General features: G+C 38.5%; 1 protein-coding gene across 5 annotated transcripts in view; it reads left to right on the forward strand.

Annotated features, from left to right (window-relative positions):
• The window catches only part of Crim1 (cysteine rich transmembrane BMP regulator 1), a 185,714-nt gene that overhangs the window by 107,078 nt on the left and 56,875 nt on the right, over positions 1 to 21,761 (forward strand). For all 5 annotated transcript variants that reach the window (XM_074049499.1, XM_020170120.2, XM_074049498.1 and 2 more), the window contains 3 exons: positions 84 to 205; positions 10,175 to 10,357; positions 12,749 to 12,946. In XM_074049499.1, the coding sequence (XP_073905600.1) occupies positions 84 to 205; positions 10,175 to 10,357; positions 12,749 to 12,946 (503 nt within the window). The remainder of the gene's footprint in view (positions 1 to 83; positions 206 to 10,174; positions 10,358 to 12,748; positions 12,947 to 21,761) is intronic.

Below are 21,761 nucleotides of genomic sequence, written 5' to 3' on the forward strand. Positions count from 1 at the left end.
TTGCCACTGACAGTTTGTTTGTGGTCTCCAGACTTCTATGTTGTTTATTCATGGGGTTTTCCTTCCCTTTTCTTTGGTTTCAGATGCGAATGTCTCTCTGGCTTATGTGGTTTCCCCGTGTGTGAGGTGGGATCCACTCCCCGCATAGTCTCTCGTGGAGATGGGACACCCGGAAAGTGCTGTGATGTCTTTGAATGTGTTAATGGTACGTGGGGTTTCTCTTGTTCTCAGAGAGTGTACATTTGTGTAGCAGCGAGAGGAGAAGGAGGAGGAGGAGGGAGGGTTCAAAGTAGCTGCTTCTGCCTGTTACAGAGCAGGGAACATACTCAGGAACTTGCTGGATGTCACTTACGTAGGAGATTTGCTTAAGACTCCATAGTGCAGTGAAGAAAGTTATAATGGTAACCATACACCTGTCAAAGAGAATTTTGGAAATGCAGTTGCAGAGTGCATGTATGTCACACTCTGCTGAGTTTCAGAATTTAGGAAAAGGATTAAGGAATCTGTTGCCATATACTTCCTATGTCACTCAGTAACTCATTCCATTGCTGTCAGTAGGTGCTTTAATGTTCATTAAATTTAGATGCTAGGAGAAGAACCTAAAACATGCTTCTCCACCAGAATTTTCAGGAAAAAAAAAAAGAAGAACATTGAAACAAGTTATGTGTCAGTAACTGCACAGAATAGTATTTAATTGGATACCTGTACATGCAGAAAATGAATCTTTGTTGTTAAGATTTAGGCAAACTTAACAAAATTATGCATACAGAAACTTTGGTATTAATGACCACCTATAACTCTGCCTTGAGAAGGTCTCCCTCCTCTTCCCACATTCCCCTCATCCACAAGAAAAGGTCACATTAGAGTTGAATCCTGTTTGACTCTGTCCTTGGTTTTTAGTCCAGTGATCAAATGTTTTGTTGCTTTGGTTTGCTTTAAAAAAACACTAGCAGTATAGCTTTGTGGTTAAGATAGAATACAGGCTATAACCAGATGACTTCAGTTTGAAAGCCTTTGTGAGCTATATAATCAAGGAAGTTTCTTGGTCTCCCTGGTTCTCAGTACTGTATGTGTAAAATGAAGTGGATAACAGTAAATTAAATGAGGTATTGTATATGAAGCACTTTCAATTATGCTTCAGATGCAAATGGTCTTTATTATTTTGTGTGCCTACCTTCTGTTCATACCCACAGACACTGTTCTGGGCATTGGTGGTGGGGGACGAAGATGGTAGGGTTGAGGAATCTGGTGTACAGACGTTGTAAGTACAAGCAGCCTGGGAGGGATGCAGAAAAGTTCTGTGTACTTTAATTTCTTCTCAGTGCTTCTCATTGCTCCTATTATCATTCAGCTAGAAGTTCTATCTCCTAAACACCAAACAATGGACAGGCAGACCTTTTCTCTCTGGCTGTGCTACAGTGTAATTTATTGTTGGTGATACTCTGCATATGCTTAACTTTTACCATTTTCTATGAATATTTAGCTTGTACCATAATTCTTGTACCACTTGAGACAAAAATCATCACTCCTTACCCAAGGTTCCCAGCATCTGGGATGTGCTTTCTTCCAGTGCTCATCTCTGTGAAAATACCCTTAATATCTCTCATTCTGGAATGTGAACTGCTAGAGTGTGGAAGTCTGTCACATTCACCCTATGTCAATCGCTCCCCAGGTTTTCTTGAATAAACAAGTGATCTGATCCATACCATCTTACTTCCCCTGAGAGGAGGCTATTAAATACCAGGCTCATAGAAGGGTTACTTCCTGGGAACTGTCCATGTTTTACTGCTCTGCAGTTTATAATCTGAAGTCTTTTGTCTCCTGGAAATATCACCTTCAGTGATAAAATTTGCTTTACTTTTCTCTGTGTGACGAAGAATGCCATTCTTCTCTATTTGCTTCTTGATTCTAGAATCCCAAGTGTCATGCCTTTCTATCAAGACATTAACTTTACATCTTTTTCCAATCTCATGTATCTTGACAGCTAATAGTTGTTCCCCCTTCTCAATGACCTTGGGATCAATTGCAGGGCCTGCCTTCATTTTAGCCACTTTTTACAGATTCCTGACTTCAGGATTTGCCATCTGCTATGAGAGAACAAAATAGTCACTGTATTTCTTGTGATTGCTTCTTTTTTGCCACCATAAACTTACTGGGTGATCTTTGCTTTATTTCTTGTCCTGTGATTTAGTGTTGCTTACTGTATTAGTCATTCAGTCGTGGAAGAAACTATAATACTGTGAGGACTTAAAATCCTACACAGTATTTTAAAGAATAATCTGCCTAAAGTTCTATATTTCACTTATTTCAGCATATACAGATGTGTGTATATTTATCACCCATTGTCCTGGAAAATCTTGGTCATGTCACAAGGTCATCCTTAGAAGATACTATATGTCAAAGGTCTCTTATATGTGTGTATTGTGTCAAAACTTGCTTATCTATGGAGATTGGAGGCAGCTTTATAGTGAGAAGAGATTCAATAACATGGTGGTTAAATATTAATTAGAGAAGAGAAGCATAGCTAGAGGGCTGTCAGTAAAAACTGAAAGTGAAAATTAAACAGAATGCCCACAGGTATGTGGGTTATAAGTGTCTATATGGTTGCCAAAATTAAACATCAGATTTGGCCCCCCAGCTTCCTGCCATCAAATTGCAAAGGAGATAGGATCAGATATACAATTCTTATTTTCAGAGGCAGAAAGCCTGCTGGACAAGGTGACACAGTCTATCTAGTGCACATTTCTCATATGGAAATTAAAAACAAAGCACTGAGTGATAAAGTAGATCATATATTAAATTGCTTCAACACCACAAATGCAGAAACCAGTATCCTACAGTTGTTCTCAATAAAAATAAAAGAAAAATATTACAATGTAACTCAATAGAAGCAGTTTTAAGAGGTCAGGTTGACACAACTAGACCCTAGATACCTGGAGTACAGGCTTTCAGTTTGAGATCTCCCCACATGGTGAGACAGATCCAAGGACCTCAGTTCAGAAGAGAGTGGATTGAATATTAGCACCACCACCACCGTGTATAGAAAGATTGACAACAGCACCACACGGTTCCTATGCTGCCATCCATTGGTCCATATACGTGTATGATTTCTTTTAAAGATAAGCGTTAAAATGAAAGAATAGCCTGGATGGATAGATGGGAACAACATTCTCTGTAAATATTACTTCTCTTTATACTTCGGTTTGTTTTTGCTTTGGTTAAGGGTTGGGAGAGTTACTTACCAGATCATGAAAGATTGTGATGAGATTTCCTGACTAGGGCTGAGAATAGGACTTGTAGTGCTGAGTGAGAATCCTATTGTTTAGAAACCAAGCTATAAGGTGGTATGATTGTATGATGGACAATCCAACATATAATTCAGGAAACAGCTCTGCTTCTGCCCCAGCCCATAAACAGATGTTTGTCAGCAGAGAGCTGGAGCTGCTGATGGTTTCTACTTCTCAATGGGCCTGTCTACTCCATTTTATCTTAATACATATGGCCTCTCTTATTCCTGGAGGCATGTGGGGTTAAAATCCCAGGTGTAGAATGTGGACGTGATCATGCTTAGACATGATCAGTTGTCCATGGTGAATGCACAAACATCTAGATCATTTTATAGAGTATTTTGGTTTGAATGACATAGTTAATAACAGTTCTAGCATGACTTAGTTTTAAAATGTTGCCCAAGTGAGTAAATGGATTAGGATATGTCATAATATTATGGAATATAAGTCAATTGAAACTGCCAGAAATATTTTAGCCTTATGACATTTAATATTGACAATATAGTGAGTAAGACCTACTATACAAGGTTCATAAAAATTGGAAATGATCTTATGCTGATCCTACAAGAATTTTCTCTCAGATATTAACATGCTAAATTGATCATTTACAGAAGAGCCACACCCAAAGTCAACTTATTCAGCATGTAAAATTTTGGTCTAGAAAATACAGACTTGTAGTTGTTAAGAAAATTAATACTGTTAAGAACCATGTCTGTGTAGCGGTTATACTCAGGAAGGTTTCCAGGCACATAATGTCTACTGATACAGAGATGGAGAGAATATAGCTCTGTGAAAGAAATACTCTGTTCAATATGTGTTTATTGAGCACCCCTGGTGTTCACAGGGCCTTATTAAGCTACTGTTAAGCATTGTCCCTTTCCCTTATCCCGAAGTAGTGTTTGCTCAGTGTACTTTGGCACTTGTGTACATATCCAAACAAAAGGTTTTTTTCTTCTCCAGGTACTTAGAAGCCCTTGTACCTTGTCTTTGCAATTGTACCAGTTTGCTGTTGTCAGATTGTCAGGGGGTTCCTGTTTGTCACGTTGTCTCTTTTGGTATCTGGTTCTCTGTTCATTTACTTTTCATACAGCTCATATACCCCTCTCCCCCTCCAGTGAAATGAGAACAGTAGCAAGGTATGAGCTGGTATTAGCTGTTTCCTATTGAGAGGTAGAAGAGAAAAAGCAACAGAAGTGCATCTAGTTGGGATTTTTCCCCATTTTCACATTTGATGTGAAGTTCTACATTTTGGTGATTTCCTTTTGCTAAAATAATACATATATATCTCTCACCATCTGCCAATCAGTAGAATCTGGCAGGCATTAGAGTTTACTAACAATCTGTATCATACAGGGCTATTTCAGAAGTTCTGAAATCTATTAAAGAGGGAAGAGAAGATTCCAAAACTTTGAAACATAAAATTTAATTGGCAGACACAAAGCACACCTAGAAATCACAAAAAGACACTTTTATGCATGTCTGCATTGAGAAGTACAAATTACATAGTAAATTATTTCTTCATGTTACTTTTCTACTCCACATCCACTTAAATTACCTGTTTGGAGAGGTAGTAGCAATCTCTGCCATGTTCTGAGATTCACAGCTGTCCTTGACAGCTGAAGAATTAATTGTCCATTTGTCCTCAAAACCCTGACTGGCTTTTTTTTAATTGTACTTTTACTTTGTAAAAATTGTTTGAAGAGCCTTTATAAACTGCTCGCAACATCCGAGTATTTCTTTTTCTTTTTCTTTTCTTTTCTTTTCTTTTTTTTACCTTCCAGAATTGATTGTGTTTTCTGGGCTGTATTTTTGGGGACTTTCCTTTGTTCTAAATTCCGTCCCTTTCCTCTCTGTATTTGTTGGTGAAACCTAAACTGTCCTGATCCTCTTGTCAGTCTACCCCTTCCCCTATAAGCTTCTTTGCAGTCCACTATAAAAACAAGTCTATCTGTGGCAGCTTTATGCATAACCAGAATTCTCCCTCCTCGCTTCTTTATGTCCTGCACCAGGAGTTGTGACTTCTCCTAGATGGTAGGTATGGTTGATTAATCCAACTAAATAATTAATACTGGTTGGTTTATTTGTTTTTCAGTTTGAGTGATCAGTATTTTGCCTTGTTCTGCAACATTCAGGATGACTTTTAAGAAATGATTTGTGGGAGATACTGAAAAGCCCTTGAAAGATGTGACTATTACCATTCTCCTTTCCTGTCTGAGCTAACAGGGTGCCTCAGCTCAGAAGAACTTTCTCAGCTTCAGAGTACCTTTTAGAAGTAGCTTTAGTGAGATATATATATCATGCAATTCACCAGTTTAAGTTGTACAATTCAGTGGGTTTTAGTATATTCAAACATTGTGCAGTCATGACCACAGTCAATTTTATAAAATTTTCATGAGCTCCCCCAAAATAACTCCTAAAAGCCATTAGTATTCTTTTACTCCTCACTAAACTCTAAAGCCCCCAGTGCTAGGCAGTCACTAATCTACTTTCTATCTCTATAAATACCTCGTTATGGGTATTTCCTGTAAATTGAATACTATAATAATAGTCTTTTGTGACTGGCTTCTTTCACTTACCATAATGTTTCAAGGTCCATTCATATTGTAGCATATATCAGAACTGAATTGGTTTTTATGGCCAAGTAATATTTTGTTATATGGATATGCCAATTCTTATTGACCCGTGCATCAGTTAATGACATTTAGGTTGTTTCCCCCTCCCTTTTTTTTTTTTTTTTTAGATTTTTTGAATAATGCTTCCTCGAATATTTGTATAAAAGTTTTTCTGTGAGTTTGTTTTCACTTCTCTGAGTATATGCCTAAGAGTGGAGTTGTTCAATCATGAGAACTCTAATATTTTGAGGAACCACAACACTGCTCACAAAGCAGCTGTGCTTTTCAGTGCCCTCTAGCAACACATGAGGCTTCCATCTCTTGCACACCCTCACCAGAACCGTCTCCTTGACTCTAGGCATCCTCATACGTAGGAAGCTGTGACTTTGTTTTGCATTCCCCTAATAACTGATAATGTTGAGCTTCATGTCATGGGCTTAATGCCATTTTATATCTTGTTTGGCGAGGCACCTGCCCAAATGTTTGCCTATTTTCTTATTGAAAGAGTTTTAGATACAACTTCTTTATCAGATACGTAATTTGAAAATATGTTCTCCAAATCTATGAGTTTTTTCTTAGTTTCTTGATGATGTCCTTTGAATCACAAAAGTAGATTAAGCCCAGTTTCTCTGTTTATTCTCTTGTTGCTTATTTTTTTGTCATATCTAAGAAGACATTGCCTCATCTGAGATCACAAAGATTTACTTCTGTCTTTTCTGTATTTGAAGCAGTTTATATTTAGATCATAGCTTACTGATTCATTTTGAGTTAATTTTTGTATGTGTGAGGTATAGGAAATTCATCTTTATGCTTTTGCTTTGGATATCTACTGGCCTTAGCACCATTTGTTAAAGACTCTTGTTTTCCCCCATCAAATTGTCTCAGTACTGTTTACCAAAAATCAGTAAAGGAAGGCAGAGCACAGTGGCTCATGCCTATAATCCTAGTTACTCCAGAGGTGAAGATTTGGAGTATCATAGTTCAAAGCCAGCCTCAGCAAAAAAGTTTGTGAAACCCCATCTCAGCCAGTGGTTGGGCACAGTGGCATGCACCTGTCATCCCAGCTAGACAGGGAAACACAAATAGGATTTCCATCCAGGCTGGTCCAGGCATAAAGTAAGTCCCTATCTCAAAAACTAACCAAAGCAAAAGGGGGTAGGGGTGAAGGGATGACTTAAGTGGTAAACAGCCTGCTTAATAAGCATAAAGCCTTGAGTTCAGCTTCTAGTACCACAAAAAGAAAAAATTAATGTAATGTTTGTTTCTAAACTCTAATTACACTGAACTGTTTTATCTCTCTTATGCTAGAATCACACTGTCTTGATTACTGTACACTGTATAATGTTTTGAAATCAGAAAGTGTGAGTACTCTTAACTTTGTTCTTCTTCTCCATATTGTTTTTGCAATTCTTGGTCCCTTATATTTCCATGAGTTTTAGGATCAGCTTGTCAGTTTCTGCAAAAGAACCAGTGTGGATTTTGATAGGGATTGCACTGAATAGTAGGTCAATTTTTATCATAACAATATTACCTTACAACCCATGTCTGATTATTTAGGCCTTTTCAGTTTCTTTAAACAGTGTATGGTTATTTTCAGAATAAAAGTTTTACACTTACTTACAAATTTTTTCAAGTGTTTTATTCCTTCTGAGGTTATTGAGAACAAGGTTTTTTAAGCTTCATTTTCTAATTATTCATTACTAGTATACAGGAACACAATTTTTGAATTGCAATTTGTATCCTGCAGCCTTGTCCAATTTGTTTACAATTTTCCTTTCCTAATTGCTCTGGCTAGAACTTCTTTTTCTTTCTTTCTTTTTTTTTTTTTTTTTTTTTTTTTTTTTTTGTAGTACAAGACTTGAACTCAGGGTGTCACACTTGCTAGGCAGGTGTTCTGCCTCTTGAGCCACTCCACCAGGCCTGTGACTAGAATGTCTGTGACTAGAATGTCTGTTAAAATGTTGAATCAAAGTGCTGAGAGCAGATATTATTGTTCTTTCCTGATTTTAGGGAGAAAACATTTAGTCTTTTGACATTGTGAAGTATGATATTAGCTGTGTTGTTTTTTAGATTCTTGTGTTTGGTAGCTTTTCATCACTATGACAAAATACCTGGAAAAAAAAAAAAACTTAGAAGAGATTTATTTTGGCTCACAGTTTTTGAGGATTCTTTCTTTTATGTTTATTTACTTGTTCATTTGTTTTGGTGGTACTGGGATTAAATTTAGGAGCTCATACTTGCTAGGGAAGTGCTCTACCACTTGAGACATGCTTTTGACATTTTTGCTTTTGCTATTTTTTCAGATAGGGTCTCATTGTTTGCACAGGGCCATTCTCCTACCTACACCTCCCACATAGCTAGAATTGCAGGCTTGAGCCACCATATCCAGCTGTTTCTGAGGTTTCTGTCCATGGTTGGATAGCTCAGTTGCTATTAGGCCTGTGGCAAGGCAGAAAAATCATGGTAGAATGGCATAATAAAGGAAAGTTGCTCACCTCATGGCAGCTAGGAAGCAGAAAGAGACAGAGACAGGATCTAGGGACAAGATAAGGCTTTCAAAGGTATGCCCCCAGTGCCCTACTTCTTCTAAATAGGACAGTCCTTCTACTTTGGAGCTTACTAATGGAGGAATCTGTTGATGAATTTGGCGTCCTCATGATCTAATTAATTACCTCTCAGTAATGCTGGGGAGCTGACCTTTTAACACACAAGCCTTTTCGGGGTATACTTAATATCCAAACCATAACAATGCTATTTATCAAGTTGAAAAAGTTTCTTCCTATTCCTTATTTTTGAGCACTTTTATCATGAAAGGGTATTGGATTCCTTCAAATGCTTGTTCTGTGGGAGTTGAGATGATGGTATGGTTTTTGTCCTTTTTTCCCTTGACATGTGATACTAAATTTAATCAGTTTTTTTTATATTAAGCCAACCTTGCATTCTTAGAATATAATTTAGTCATGGAATATAGTCCTTTTTATATACTGCTGAATGTGGTCTGCTAGTACTTTCTTAAGAATTTTTGTGTCTGTACTCATAAAAGATACTGATCTATTTGTTTACATGTCATGTCTTTGCCTAATTGGAGTTACTGTACAACAACCAAATTGGAGATAGAGAGTGTTTCAGGGCAGAGAGTTCTAAATGTGGGCTATGAATCCTTAGCAAAATATAATCTTAGGACAGAATAGAAAGAACACAAGCTTTTAGTTGGAGGGCTTCTGTCCTTGCTGCTGTTGTTTAAAAAATGTGTGATTTTTAAGCAAATTACTGGGATTTTCTCACTTCTAAACTCAGGATAAAAATATCTACATCAGACCATTATAACTGAGATTAAATGAGGTAATTTGTGCACGTTAAAAGCCAGGCACTATTAAAATTATAGATCATCAAGCCAGATAGAAAAAAAAGAATTTAGGAGAAAACACTGGACAAACAAAGCATCCCTCTGAAAACACAGTTTTTTTATTTATCTTTTTTTTTTTTCTTTTGTGGTACTGGATTTGAACTCAGCTTCATGCTTGCTAGGCAGGAACTCTACCACTTGAGCCACTCCTCCTCCCTTTTTCCTCTGGTTATTCTGGAGATAGAGTCTACAGACTCTAGGCCAGCATGGACTACAATCCTCCTATTTTAGGCTTCCGTCATTGCTGGAATAACAGGCATACACCACCACGTTCAGCTGTTGATTGAGATGGGGTCCCATGACATGTCCATGTCCCTCCTCTGCCTGCTCCCACACTGGCCTCAAATGCAATCCTCCCAAGTGGCTAGGATTACAGGTGCGAGCCATTGGCTCCTGGCCTTGCTCTGGTTATTTTTGAGGTAGGTTCTACCTTTTTGCCGAGACCAGCCTAGACTGCAATCCTGGCTTCCCCAACTAAAATTTTTGAGGCTAAACAAAAATGTAACCTGGAGACAGGATCATTGATTTAAGGGAGAGAATTGCCTAACAAAACAAATGCAGTCTCTTCAAAGGGTATACCAGGTATGTGAATTTCATGGTCTGTGTTTACCTGTGTTTGGGATGGGAGGAAGTCGTAGGTTTTGCTAAGGGGAATTTCAGTTCCTTCATATGAGCAGGATGACGATATGTTCTGTTTTATTTACTTTGCTTCATTGTTTCAGTGATGAAGTTAAATTGAGTAATAAATTTCTATCAAATTACAACTTCCTGTTATTTGACACAATTTTCTAGAGACTGTTTGGAAAGCCTAAAGGGATACCACTCAAACATGGCTTCAAGTATGCTTTGCCTGTCTTAATTCCTTTCAGAAACAAAGCCATCGTGTGTGTTCAACAGTGTGGAGTATTATGATGGTGACATGTTTCGAATGGACAACTGTCGATTCTGTCGATGCCAAGGGGGCGTTGCTATCTGTTTCACTGCTCAGTGCGGGGAGCTGAACTGCGAGAGATACTATGTGCCAGAAGGGGAGTGCTGCCCAGTGTGTGAAGGTAAGAAAAGGTGCTAGTGAACGTGATTGTGCATACACATGGTTCAGAACTTTAATTTCAAAGTTGACCTAATTCACTCCTACACAAAATTTGAGGAATATTGGAGTTCCTTTTTAATGACATTATGGTCTATCTTAGAATGTTATAATGCCAGGTAGAGCAGGTGAAAATAACTTCCTTCAGGAAAGCTTCAGCGTGGCTGTAGACAGGGGGTCACCTGTTTGCACAAGTCAATGTGAGATTTCCCAGAGTTGCTTTTTATTCCTTCCCTGAAGCTCTTGCAGTTCCTTAGCAAATCCTGGGACAGAGCTTTGTCCTCACCCAAACATTGGGATTCACCCCCTGCTATCCTTGAACTGCTCAGCTGGGATAGGAGGGCTCTCATCACCATTTGTCTCAATCACTCAGCTAAGAGAGGAACCAACCCTACCTCTTTACCAATAGCTGTGCCAATTTAGGTGTATTAGGACCTGGCTGCTGCTAGTCCTTTGAAATTTTGTGGTGGTCAGAGTGGGGTTGCAGGTGAGAGTGTCAGTGGCACTATAGGCCTGGCAAGATGTCAGGTGTGGCCCTGGTCATCAGGAATGATTCTCAGGGACCTGTGTTGTTTGTATTCCCCTCTTCTCTCTAAGAAGTATTATGCCTGTGTTCCTCCAGCAGGCTCTATTGTCCCATCTCAGGTAGCCATAAATAACAGACATTTCAGAATGCTCCCAGTGAATATTGTCCATTACACTTATCTATCCTAAGGATTAGGAAACTGAAGTTTGGAGAAATGACAGTTACTTTGGTTTACAAGGAAGCCAGGAATGATGTTCCCAGGCCTGAGGGAGCCACAGCAACATTTCTCCAGAAAAGTTGCCTGGCTTTTTTTTATATCCTCACTGGGTCACAGATCTTTAATCTGAAGTCACACCCATTTGTCCTGTACATTTGATCTCTGTACACACAGCAGGAAGGCAGTGCCATAGCAGGTTCTGTACTTTTTTCTAATTTCCAAAAATGCTTTACTTTAAATGTTTGAGCTATATTTTCCATGCAGTATTATTGAAGACCTGAAATGTTTGAAGTGTGAAAATTCTATTCCTGACACTGAACAAGTATTCCTAACAATGGGTCCTTTTCCTTCTTGGGAATTGTTTTAGCCAACACAGCCCAAAAAAGTTGTTCATTTTTAAATGTCATTGGGGATTTATTAAAAAAAAAAAAAAATCACATCAAACTTTTAACCTTCCCAATTGACTTGCTGTCTAGTTGCTCCTACATCGTGATAGTATCTGAAACTCTGCAGCCATTTGAACATGGCTCTGTGTGGCAGTCGTAGTGAGCTGGCTGGGCCAGGGTCTGGTTATGCCTCACTTCCTGGGATTCAGGTCCAGGCCCACAGTGGAGATGAAGTATGCACTGTAATATTTTTTGTGAAGTAATTAAGAAAGTCTGGCCAAGCTGAGGTCTGTTGTCCACTTCCATCTGGCTAACAGCCTTTCTAAAGCTGTGACTGTAGTATTCTACGTTTTGACCTTGTATCTTTCTTTTAATGCACTCTACCTCCTTAGAATAAAGGCCAAACTCTAGGCTGCCTGGATTTTCCTCCCTATACAGCCATACTTGTTTGTTCAAGCTAGTTTTTAGGTATTTCTGTGAGAGGAAAAAAAAAAAAAAGAAACGGAATAATTTTTCTAGTTGTTCTGACTACAGGAATACTTGAGTATTTTACATGCTGTATTTATATTCTGGTTAATCACTTCAGAAAATATGTTTTTACAGTAGCCTTGACTAATTTTGCCCTCTTGGGCTGCTGCTTAGCTGCCCAGTTAGTTTAAGGGAGAATAAATGGTCTAAAGTTCATAGAATTTCTCCCAGTCTCCAACAGTGATCCATGGAGTTTCTAACCCACCTCACCAGGCACAGGACCTGCTCTCTGCTTCTCACTCTTTCCTCTTGGGCCTCCCAGAGCCATGAGAATCAGTTCAGTTAATCCCAGAAGTTACAGCATCCCTCTGAAGTTTGACAAGCAGTGTTCTTTCCACTTTACAGGTAGTGAAATTAAGATGTGATAAGCATTTAAATCAATACTTTAAAAGACAACACCTGAGCCTAAAAATGAATCCATTTTCTAGTTACAATCCACAGCTGTATCCCCAGAGCTTTCCAGTTTTATGGAGTGATAACACCTGCACATTGGTTTTGTAGGCTACAAATACTCCTTCCTGACTTCAATGTCGGGATGAGAGAAGTTCAGTATGACAGCTGCTTTGCATGTACCCATAGGGACCCCCCCACCCCCTGCCAGCTTCTTTTGTTCACAGTTGGAATAGAATTGTCTCTAGGTGCAGGTAGAGGTAAGATTTAGACTGCACAATCTTACTGTGAACTCATCTTTCCATTTAGATCCAGTATATCCTTTCAACAATCCTGCTGGTTGCTATGCCAATGGCCAGATCCGCGCCCATGGAGACCGGTGGCGAGAAGATGACTGCACATTCTGCCAGTGCATCAATGGAGAACCCCACTGCGTGGCCACAGCCTGCGGGCAGAGCTGCATGCATCCCGTGAAAGTGCCTGGGGAGTGCTGCCCTGTGTGCGAAGGTAAACCTTGTACTTCTAATGAGTCTCTGGCGAATGCTTCATGTCAGAGAAACTTCTACCAGTATGTTCTTGTTTGTTTTTTATTTCCTCAGGCATAATGTCTGCTTCACGCTGTTGCCAGTTGCAGATGATTGTACTATACAGCACAGATTCATTGTTTGGGGGAAATTGTTACAAATTTAAAATGAGAATAATGTGGTCTTTATTTTACTATTGCACATATACTTACCTGAATATGTCATAGTATAAGGACCTAAAATGTTTGTAATTCAGTTCATTGCAAGCCTCACTATTATCCAAAGGCCAACACAAGGAAATAAAATCCATGACTCAAGCATAGCATGTTCAACTTGTGATGCTTCTCTAAGCCTGAGTCCTGATAGAAGGAAAAAACAGAACCATCAAAGGCAGTTTGCACTGTCTAGTGCCTCATTTCTTTCTCCTTTTAGTACTGTGATGGCTGTGACTGCAGTTCCTCTAATGCCTTACTCATATCTTTGTTACCTACATTTGCCTTGTCTTTCCCTATTCAGTGGAGAGAAACGGAGGCATCCTAGACTAGTTTTTCTGTTCCACCTGCTGCTCCAGTCCATTTCCTCCTCCCTGGGAAGGTTTTTCTGTTTTGTTTTGTTTTTTTGTCTACTTCTCATGTCAGTCACCTTCTGTCCATGTCTGTTAGTATAGACAGGAGATTGAATATTTATACTGACAGTTGCAATAGAGTATCCATCTTTAAGAAGCACAGTTGCATAGTAAAATGAACTAATGTGGGCCAAAAATTAATCTATGTTGAGATGTCAAGAAACTGACAGTTTTTGGTTTTTGTTTTTCCAGAAAGCCAACTAAGTAGACTGTTAAAGATATCTTTTGCTTCCACCTAAATTTTGGTAAATTCAGAGTTCATTAACCTCTGAGGGGCTAGACTTATTAAAGTCCTTAAAATTCATACAAAATCTAAGCAGGAAGACTTGTGGTTTGTTGACATCACCAGTTCCCTCACCATTACTCTACTTGGAGTGCAGCTGCCACCCTCCAAGACTTTATAGCTTCCAGATGACTGATTTTGTGGAAATCACTGGCCCCCTTGCAATACACTCCTCCCATTCCCTAAAGGCAGCATTTGGGTGCTGCAAAAAGGGAGTGTGTAAAAGTATGTATAATGTTTGCACAGTCAACTTCACAGGAACGAGGCCTTGCTAATTAAGATAAAAGTGGCACTGCCTGTCCCTAAGAATTAGGGATAATCTGTTGTCACCTTAGAATATTTAAGTGCCAATTACCAATGTGTCAATGGTACGATGAGAAAAGTTAACAGCATAAATACATAATCCAGCAAACACTAGCCTTTTAACCTCAAGAATCTTGCTTTATAAGTTCAAAATAAAACTTAAAAGATTTGTTTTTTAAAAACAAATAGAGTGTTTTCTACAAAAGTAAATCCCTCATGGTGTATATAGAAATGTACATATATATATGAAATTGATTTATTCTTACATTATTTGTATCTGGATAGGGAGTGAGCATTAGTTCAGTTATTTAGTATTGGGCTCTGAAACATTCACATAGAGTTGTAGTATAATCTCTCACTACAACTGTTACTGTTTGGGTGAGCCACCAGTTCCAAAAAATTAATGAAAAACCTCTTGTAGTCCAGAAAAAACAAAGATAAATAACAAACAGCTTTAACTTTAAAGAACATATTAGAGCTAAGTTTTAAATTAAACCAGGAAAAAAAAGGATGTCCATATTAAGATAATGTGGAATAAGTACCTTACATCTGCACCCAATTTTGTTTAATCTTTACAACAACACTGCTAAAAGCCTCATTGACCCATTTTAGAGATGAAGAAACTGAGGTTTAGAGATACTGACATAATTTCCCCTAAGTTGCCATTATGTGTCATAACTAGGATAAACTTAAATCTTTCAGGTTCTGCTATACTTTTATTTTGCTTCCTTTGTCTGCTTACTCCTGCTCCCTGTTTCTAGTTCCCTTATTATATCTATTTATCTGTAGCATTTGGCTCTGTATTAAGGAGAGGCTGGAGTGGAATGGCAAGAGAGGAACTCATTTGCAGTTTGAAAACTACTCCAGGTGCTTTGGATGTGAACACCCACCTGCCCTCTCCCCTAGTTTGTGTACCTCAAACAGAGGATGCCTTTGAGATGCCTCTTGGGGTCACTTCTCCAGCCTCCTGTCCTGGCAGCTCTGTCTACCTCGACAGTAGAGCATCTCTGTCATTTCATCTGTAAGATTCTGCTGTTCCCTGTTCTTCTTTGTCTCTTTCATGCTCTAGCACTTACCTCTCTTCATCAGACCTTTCAGAAGAATCCATTTTCTAGTTCTCAGAAAACTAATCTAACTTGTGTTTCTTGTTTTTGTTTTTGCCATAGTGGAATAGTGAATTTTGCGTAAGGTGATTTGCTTTCCAGTAACTCTAATTTTAAGCTACAGTAGGGACAAAATGATTCTTTGACACAGAATCAAAAGCAGTGCATTACTAAAAGTTTACTTATTAATAATCATAAACTTACAAAATAATATAAGGCGAAGGGGTCTTATTGTATAAGTCCAAGAAAGTCTAAGGAACCATTTGACAGTATTTTCTCAGCAACCATTCAATAGCACACATAAATATAATTTCAAAATGGAGTATATGAAAGAAAAATTTTAAGGTGTTAATGTATAATAAATAAGCTGTCAGCCTTAGTCATTTAGAGAAAAACAGAAACACTGGTATATTACACAGCTTAGACACTCAGTATATTTCTCTGCATACAAGAACATAACAGGCATTGCTCTTATCCTATTAGCCATGTTTCAAGGTACGTTGAGTTTTGAAATTAGAAGAGTTAACCGCACACAAGGATTGTGCTTTTAGAATCTTTGTAAATAACTTACCGCACCACCAAGTATGGCATGTTAGGATATGCAGGGAGAAAGAACCTTGTGACTGTCAGTGTTGTTGAAGATACATACCTTCCAAGCCAGGTTCAGCTACATTTTTATTTGCATAATAAATGGTTACTCCCAGAGGACCAGGGACATAAACCTGGGGCCCTTAAAGACAAGGTTGTTACTTGACAGCTAACTTGACTTACAAGTACCTAAGTGCTTTTTAAGTTGACACTTAAGTACTCATGAGGAAGTCTTAGAAGTTACTGTCAACACCCAGTTCAGGTATACAGATAAGCCATTTCAGTTTGCAAGTCTGTAATTGATTGTATTCTCATATTTTGCTTTGCTGGCTTTTCTCTACATCTCCTCTTATTCTTTAGTCTCATTACTTTTTATTTTTAGAACCTCATAAAGAGCTAGGGTGGAAATTTGTGGAATAGCATGTAAAGTTTGTGACATGAGTGTACACATGGAAGATACAGCCCTACCTTTTAAACTAAAAATCAGAAAAGGGAGAGAACTACAGAATTAGGTCTTTGGATCCAGACAATACCATTTGCAACATTGCATTTGCACCCTTAGAGACAGTAGCTAACATTTCTTGCACGCTGACCAGGCCTGAATATTTTAAGAGAATCATCGTACCTTATCCCCACAGCATCCCTCAGTACGGGTACTGGCATGCCAATTTATCATCACAGAATCCATGACTCAGAGTTCATATAACTTGCTTAAGATCATGCAGCTCAGTTGTGGTGGCACAGTGTGTCCCAAACCCATGCTGTAAACCCTGTATATAACACTGCCTCTGAGACAGACAACGCACTGCCCTCCACAAAGAGACTGGGTACCCTGTGAGTAGCAAATTCACCAATATGTAAGTAGATGTTCAAAAACTTTCCATGAATAAATAATGAATGAGGGCAGGAAGGAAGGAGAGAAAGAATGGGATAGGAAGTCCCAACCCTTCCTACAGATCTCCTTAACTGAGAAAGGCCCTGTGATACAGGGTTACCTTAATCAGAGCCTAAAAAGCTGACAGCTGTTTGCACTGCCAATCAGTTGAAGAAAGAACAGTGTTAGGATGCTTGTATTCAAAAATGCATTTGGAGAACAGAAAGTAGAGTATTTTGTATATTTGCTATCCAGTGAGCCCACATGTCTCCAGGTGAATTGTACCAATCAGCTTCACTTTGACTACTTGCCCTTCTGACAAGCACTTTGTTCTTGCCTCATCCCCATGGAGCCTCATAGGCCTCCCAAGACTGGTGTGTAATCTGCCAATTGTTCATTCTTGTTCAGCCTCTGAAGTCCAGAATCACAGCCTTTGAGTGGAGTTTCCATTTCCCCAGACCCTGTAAGGCTGATACTACCGTCACATTTAACCCTTACTGTTTTAAAGACACCCTTTATGATGAATCGGTGCCCCTGCATTGTTATTTCATTTACTTAGGCAGGCAAGAAATTTTATGCCACAATTAGGTATTTAGAATAAGTTTCCGGTTTTTCTTCCAATACTATTGAGTGTAAATTCTGCGTAAGCTGGTTCTTAATGTTATAAGCACCAAAAGAACCGGATGCTGCCTCCATCACACATCTGATTACTTTATCGTTGGAGTTAAGATGTTGGGGAGGAAATTTATCTAAAAGATGTGTGTGACATTTATGATCACTAAATAAGAAAAACACAAGAGACATGGACAGGTATGGGACCAACTTAGTTGTGATATTTGGTGCAAGGGATAAGCATTTCATCATGACTGAGAAGTGTCAGTGTCAAACCCGATCTGCTGTCTCTTCTTGGACTGTGGCTAGACCCTGTCCAGCTGACCACTGTGACCTGAGTGTTCTTCAGGTTGGGTTGTGTTCAGAGCCTCCTGCAGGGAGGAGTTGATAACTTTGATGACCCTTGGGGATTTTGGAGCCAACACCAGAGTATCACTTTTCAAGAATTAAGAACAACTTAAGTAATATTTTAAAAGGTAGCATTCAAAATTACATTCCAGTTGCTAGTAATTAACTCCTTGCTTATAGTGGGTGAATGGGTAGTTTCCTTTCTACTGTTGCTTTTTCTCTGAGACTAAAGCAAAATCCATTTTCTATCTCAGACAGGAAGTATTTTATAGATTGTCAAAGCCAGGTGATGAGCAAATGAGGGTAAATCATATTATTCTATAATAATTGTTATAATATTATTCTATTCGTATTATTTAATAACTATTTTAAAAACATTTTCCATTGTATGTTATAGCAGCATGTTTGCAGCACCATTATCAGATACTGAGCCTAGTTTCAGACAGACCTCATAATTCTGTTCATCTGGACTTAATCAACTAACTCTTGAAGTGGAGGAATAAGAGATTCACTGTGCATGGATTCGCTGTGTACGGATTTACAACAAAATGTGATTAAACCAGAAAATCAACTGTCTTTTTTTCCTGCCACCTGGTTTTCTTGGATCCTTTGCTTACTTGGAAACTCCTTGTCCTTCCTGGGATAATGTTGAAGATCGAATATTAGACATGTCTTAACTGATGTGGATTTAGTAAGCCACATCAACTCAAACATCAGCACACCCAAGAAATTTCATGCTGTATTCCTCTTCCTTTCATGCTGGAGGTCTGTGAGCTGTCAGATGTACTGGCTGCCTCATCATCAGTCCTCATCTTATAGCACTATATTCCTTCTCATGAATGTTGACGATATAGCTGGATTCATGCTGCCCTTCAAGTGATTCTCTTAGACTGCCAGAAAATTCTGTACCAGGCACATATCTGGGTGGGAATTCTTGAAACAAGGAAAAAATGTTTCCATCCCTGCCCTGCCCATACTGCTTCCTCAACTGAACAGTATCTCAAATGATTAAGCTACTGCTTCTGTGGCAAGGAGTCAAACATAGTTTGGCTGACCCCAAAGAGGCAGTGAAGTAAAAGATGCCACAGGGTCACATGTTATTAACATTCTGGAACATTACAGGGATCAAGATTGAGTTTATGGGTGGTAGTGCTTCAGTGCCATATACTTTGCTATTATTAGTAAGCCAAGAATAATAAAATGTTCGTAATATCCTCAAGACTGTTAGGCATGCTGTTTCATCTTTTAACTCTAAATGTCCTGGAAACTAGTTCCAAAAATGGAAATTGAAATGTAACAGTCTATTTTCTGCTTGTCTAAATAAGGTCATATGTTGGGCACCAAATGCATCACAAATGACCATGTGTTAGCCAGGGTCTTTAACCTCAGCATCACAAATTTTGAATTTTCTAATACTTTTATTTTTTTCCTCTGATCATCTAAAATGTCTTTAGATATTTAAAAAATGACATTAGAATGTAACTGAAATGGATATAAAAGATATTCACATCTTTTTTTAAAGTATCACTTTCAAGATTTTAGTTTTGAAGGGGAACAGGTACTAGAGAAAAGGTTAGATCAAAAAGAATTAACTTAGAAGGTAACACCCACGCACAGGAAATCAATGTGAGTCAATGCCCTGTATAGCTATCCTTATCTCAACCAGCAAAAACCCTTGTTCCTTCCTATTATTGCTTATGCTCTCTCTACAACAAAATTAGAAATAAGGGCAAAACAGTTTCTGCTGGCTATTGAGGAGGGGGAGAGGGAGGGGGCGGAGTGGGTGGTAAGGGAGGGGGTGGGGGCAGGGGGGAGAAATGAACCAAGCCTTGTATGCACATATGAATAATAAAAGAAAAATGAAAAAAAAAAGATTTTAGTTTTGATAGCTATACAGAAATGTATTGTATGCCATATGAATGGCTTTCTTTAGTTGTTAGATTCCACCCTTATAGGAGTAGCTACACAGGTGTGACCATAGACATTGTGAAAGGCGTGTAGGAGAGGAGAGGTACCTGACTTAGCTGATGGCTTGATGTTCTGCCCAGGCTTGTATGTCTTCGCCTGTGTCAGGGGTGCCGTGTACTTCAGACTCGGTTTTTGGTGAAACTGCCAGGCTAACTAAAATTCTACAAATAAAAATGAAGATTGTCTTAAACTACTAATTCACTACATTATGAAGCTGCTTAATAAGCCTTGCTATTTAGAATTTCCCAGAGCTGATTCCGAAACATACAGTTTTGAAAATTTTGTGCTTCTTGGTTTGTAGAGTCCAACAGTCCTGCCTGTTGAGTATCCTGTGTTAAAAGTAACATGCACAGGGTAGGTTCCTTTTTATTCCCCCTGCTGTTCACCTCCCATACCTAAAAGGGTATTACTGCTGGTAGTCTCATGATTTTCCTACTAAGATAATAATTGCATTTAATAGATCAGACGTGGGCCTGCTAATTTTCATCTAATCAACAGAGGCAGGAAAACATGGTCTGGAATGCCAACTATGTGAATAAAAAATATTTAGTCATTCTTGAAATGATAGGAATGTTTTTCCAACAAGCTTAAATAAACACAATCTCTTTTGAGACTATGCTAAACTTTTTTGGATAAGAGACAACTCTTAGGCAACCAAACAGAAGTTAATGAAGGTTATTAAGAGACAAGGCCTTCGGAAAAGGCTTACAGACTTTGAAAGAAAGATTCCATCTTCCTTATGGTACAGCCATTGATAAAGTAGTAGAATTGGTATCTTTTTAGCTTTTGTCAACAAAATATTATTTCGCATTTTAACTAGTACTCACAGTTTCCAACTTTGAAGACATTCTGTTCTACCTATGTGTGTCAATATTCAGCTATCTTATTTAAAAGTTCTTATCTTCATCTTCTTCCACTAATTGCCTTAGTTCTAAGGAATAGGTTATTCCCAGCACAACTGTATTCAAAGCACCCAATGATACCTTCCCTATGAAACATGTTTGTTTATTCCCAGTATAAGGTCTGACTATACAATGAAACTGCTTTTAAACATACCAACACTTAACTATTCAATTGAAGTGTTTCTGCCTTCAAACTAGTCATGTAAGAAAATTGTACACCTATTCCAGGAATATAGTCTTTCAGAGTATTTTGGTGCTTCTCTTTTGAAACTGACTTTAGATCTCACAGCATATCCTTTGGAATATCCTCAGCTTTGTAAATTCCTGACTCTGAAGGTTTGTTAGACTTTAGGAAATGACCAACGTCATTCATGTCTAAGTCTGGTGAAGAGGGTGGGTGATGTAGCTGGATAAAACTGTTCAGTGAAAGCCAAAAGTGAGAGTAAAATAAAGGCACTTTGTCTTCTATGACATAGTAATTTGCTCTGAAAGCAACTCTGAAGACAGGTTTCAAATAGAGTTTTACATGACCAGCATTTTGACACAAGCAGATAGCCTCTGAAAGTGAGTGCTTTTATCAATAACACCTGTTTATAAGCATAACTCCTGGTGTGTTTATTTTTTAAAAATACCAATACATCTACTACATAGTACTTTTATAACTTCTAGTGACCATAAGCATATATTGAGGTGGTCATATCCCAGTATTTTTAAGAACAAAATGATTCCACATTGTTTAGTATACAAGGCCTACCTACCCCTGGGAGACAGTGAACAATCCTAGTGAATGATTGTTAAAGGCCCTATTTGAACTGTTTTCTGGGCTGTGTATCTGATTATTGAAAATAAAATGTCATGCAAGTGTATAAAGTATCTGCTACAGTATTACTGCAAAATAATAGGGCAGACTGAAGGAAAATAAATGTCTCTTATTAAGGCGTGTCCCTTGACTATGGATGGATGTCCCCATCATTGGTGGCCGAGAGGAACAGCATTGTTCCCATATCTCAGTCTGAGACTCTCAGATGCTCCCTGCATCAGCCCCCAATGTTACACAGATAGAGAACTGTGTTACAGGGGTCCCCACAGCCCCAGATCCTGGTCCAGGGGCTGAATCATCAGTTTGATCTAAACTTGAAATGAGATGAGCAGTACTGAATATTTAGCACATTTTTTAATTTGTCAGAAGACG

The sequence above is a fragment of the Castor canadensis genome, chromosome 12 (assembly GCF_047511655.1).
Source record: "Castor canadensis chromosome 12, mCasCan1.hap1v2, whole genome shotgun sequence".
In the NCBI taxonomy this organism is placed as follows: domain Eukaryota; kingdom Metazoa; phylum Chordata; class Mammalia; order Rodentia; family Castoridae; genus Castor; species Castor canadensis.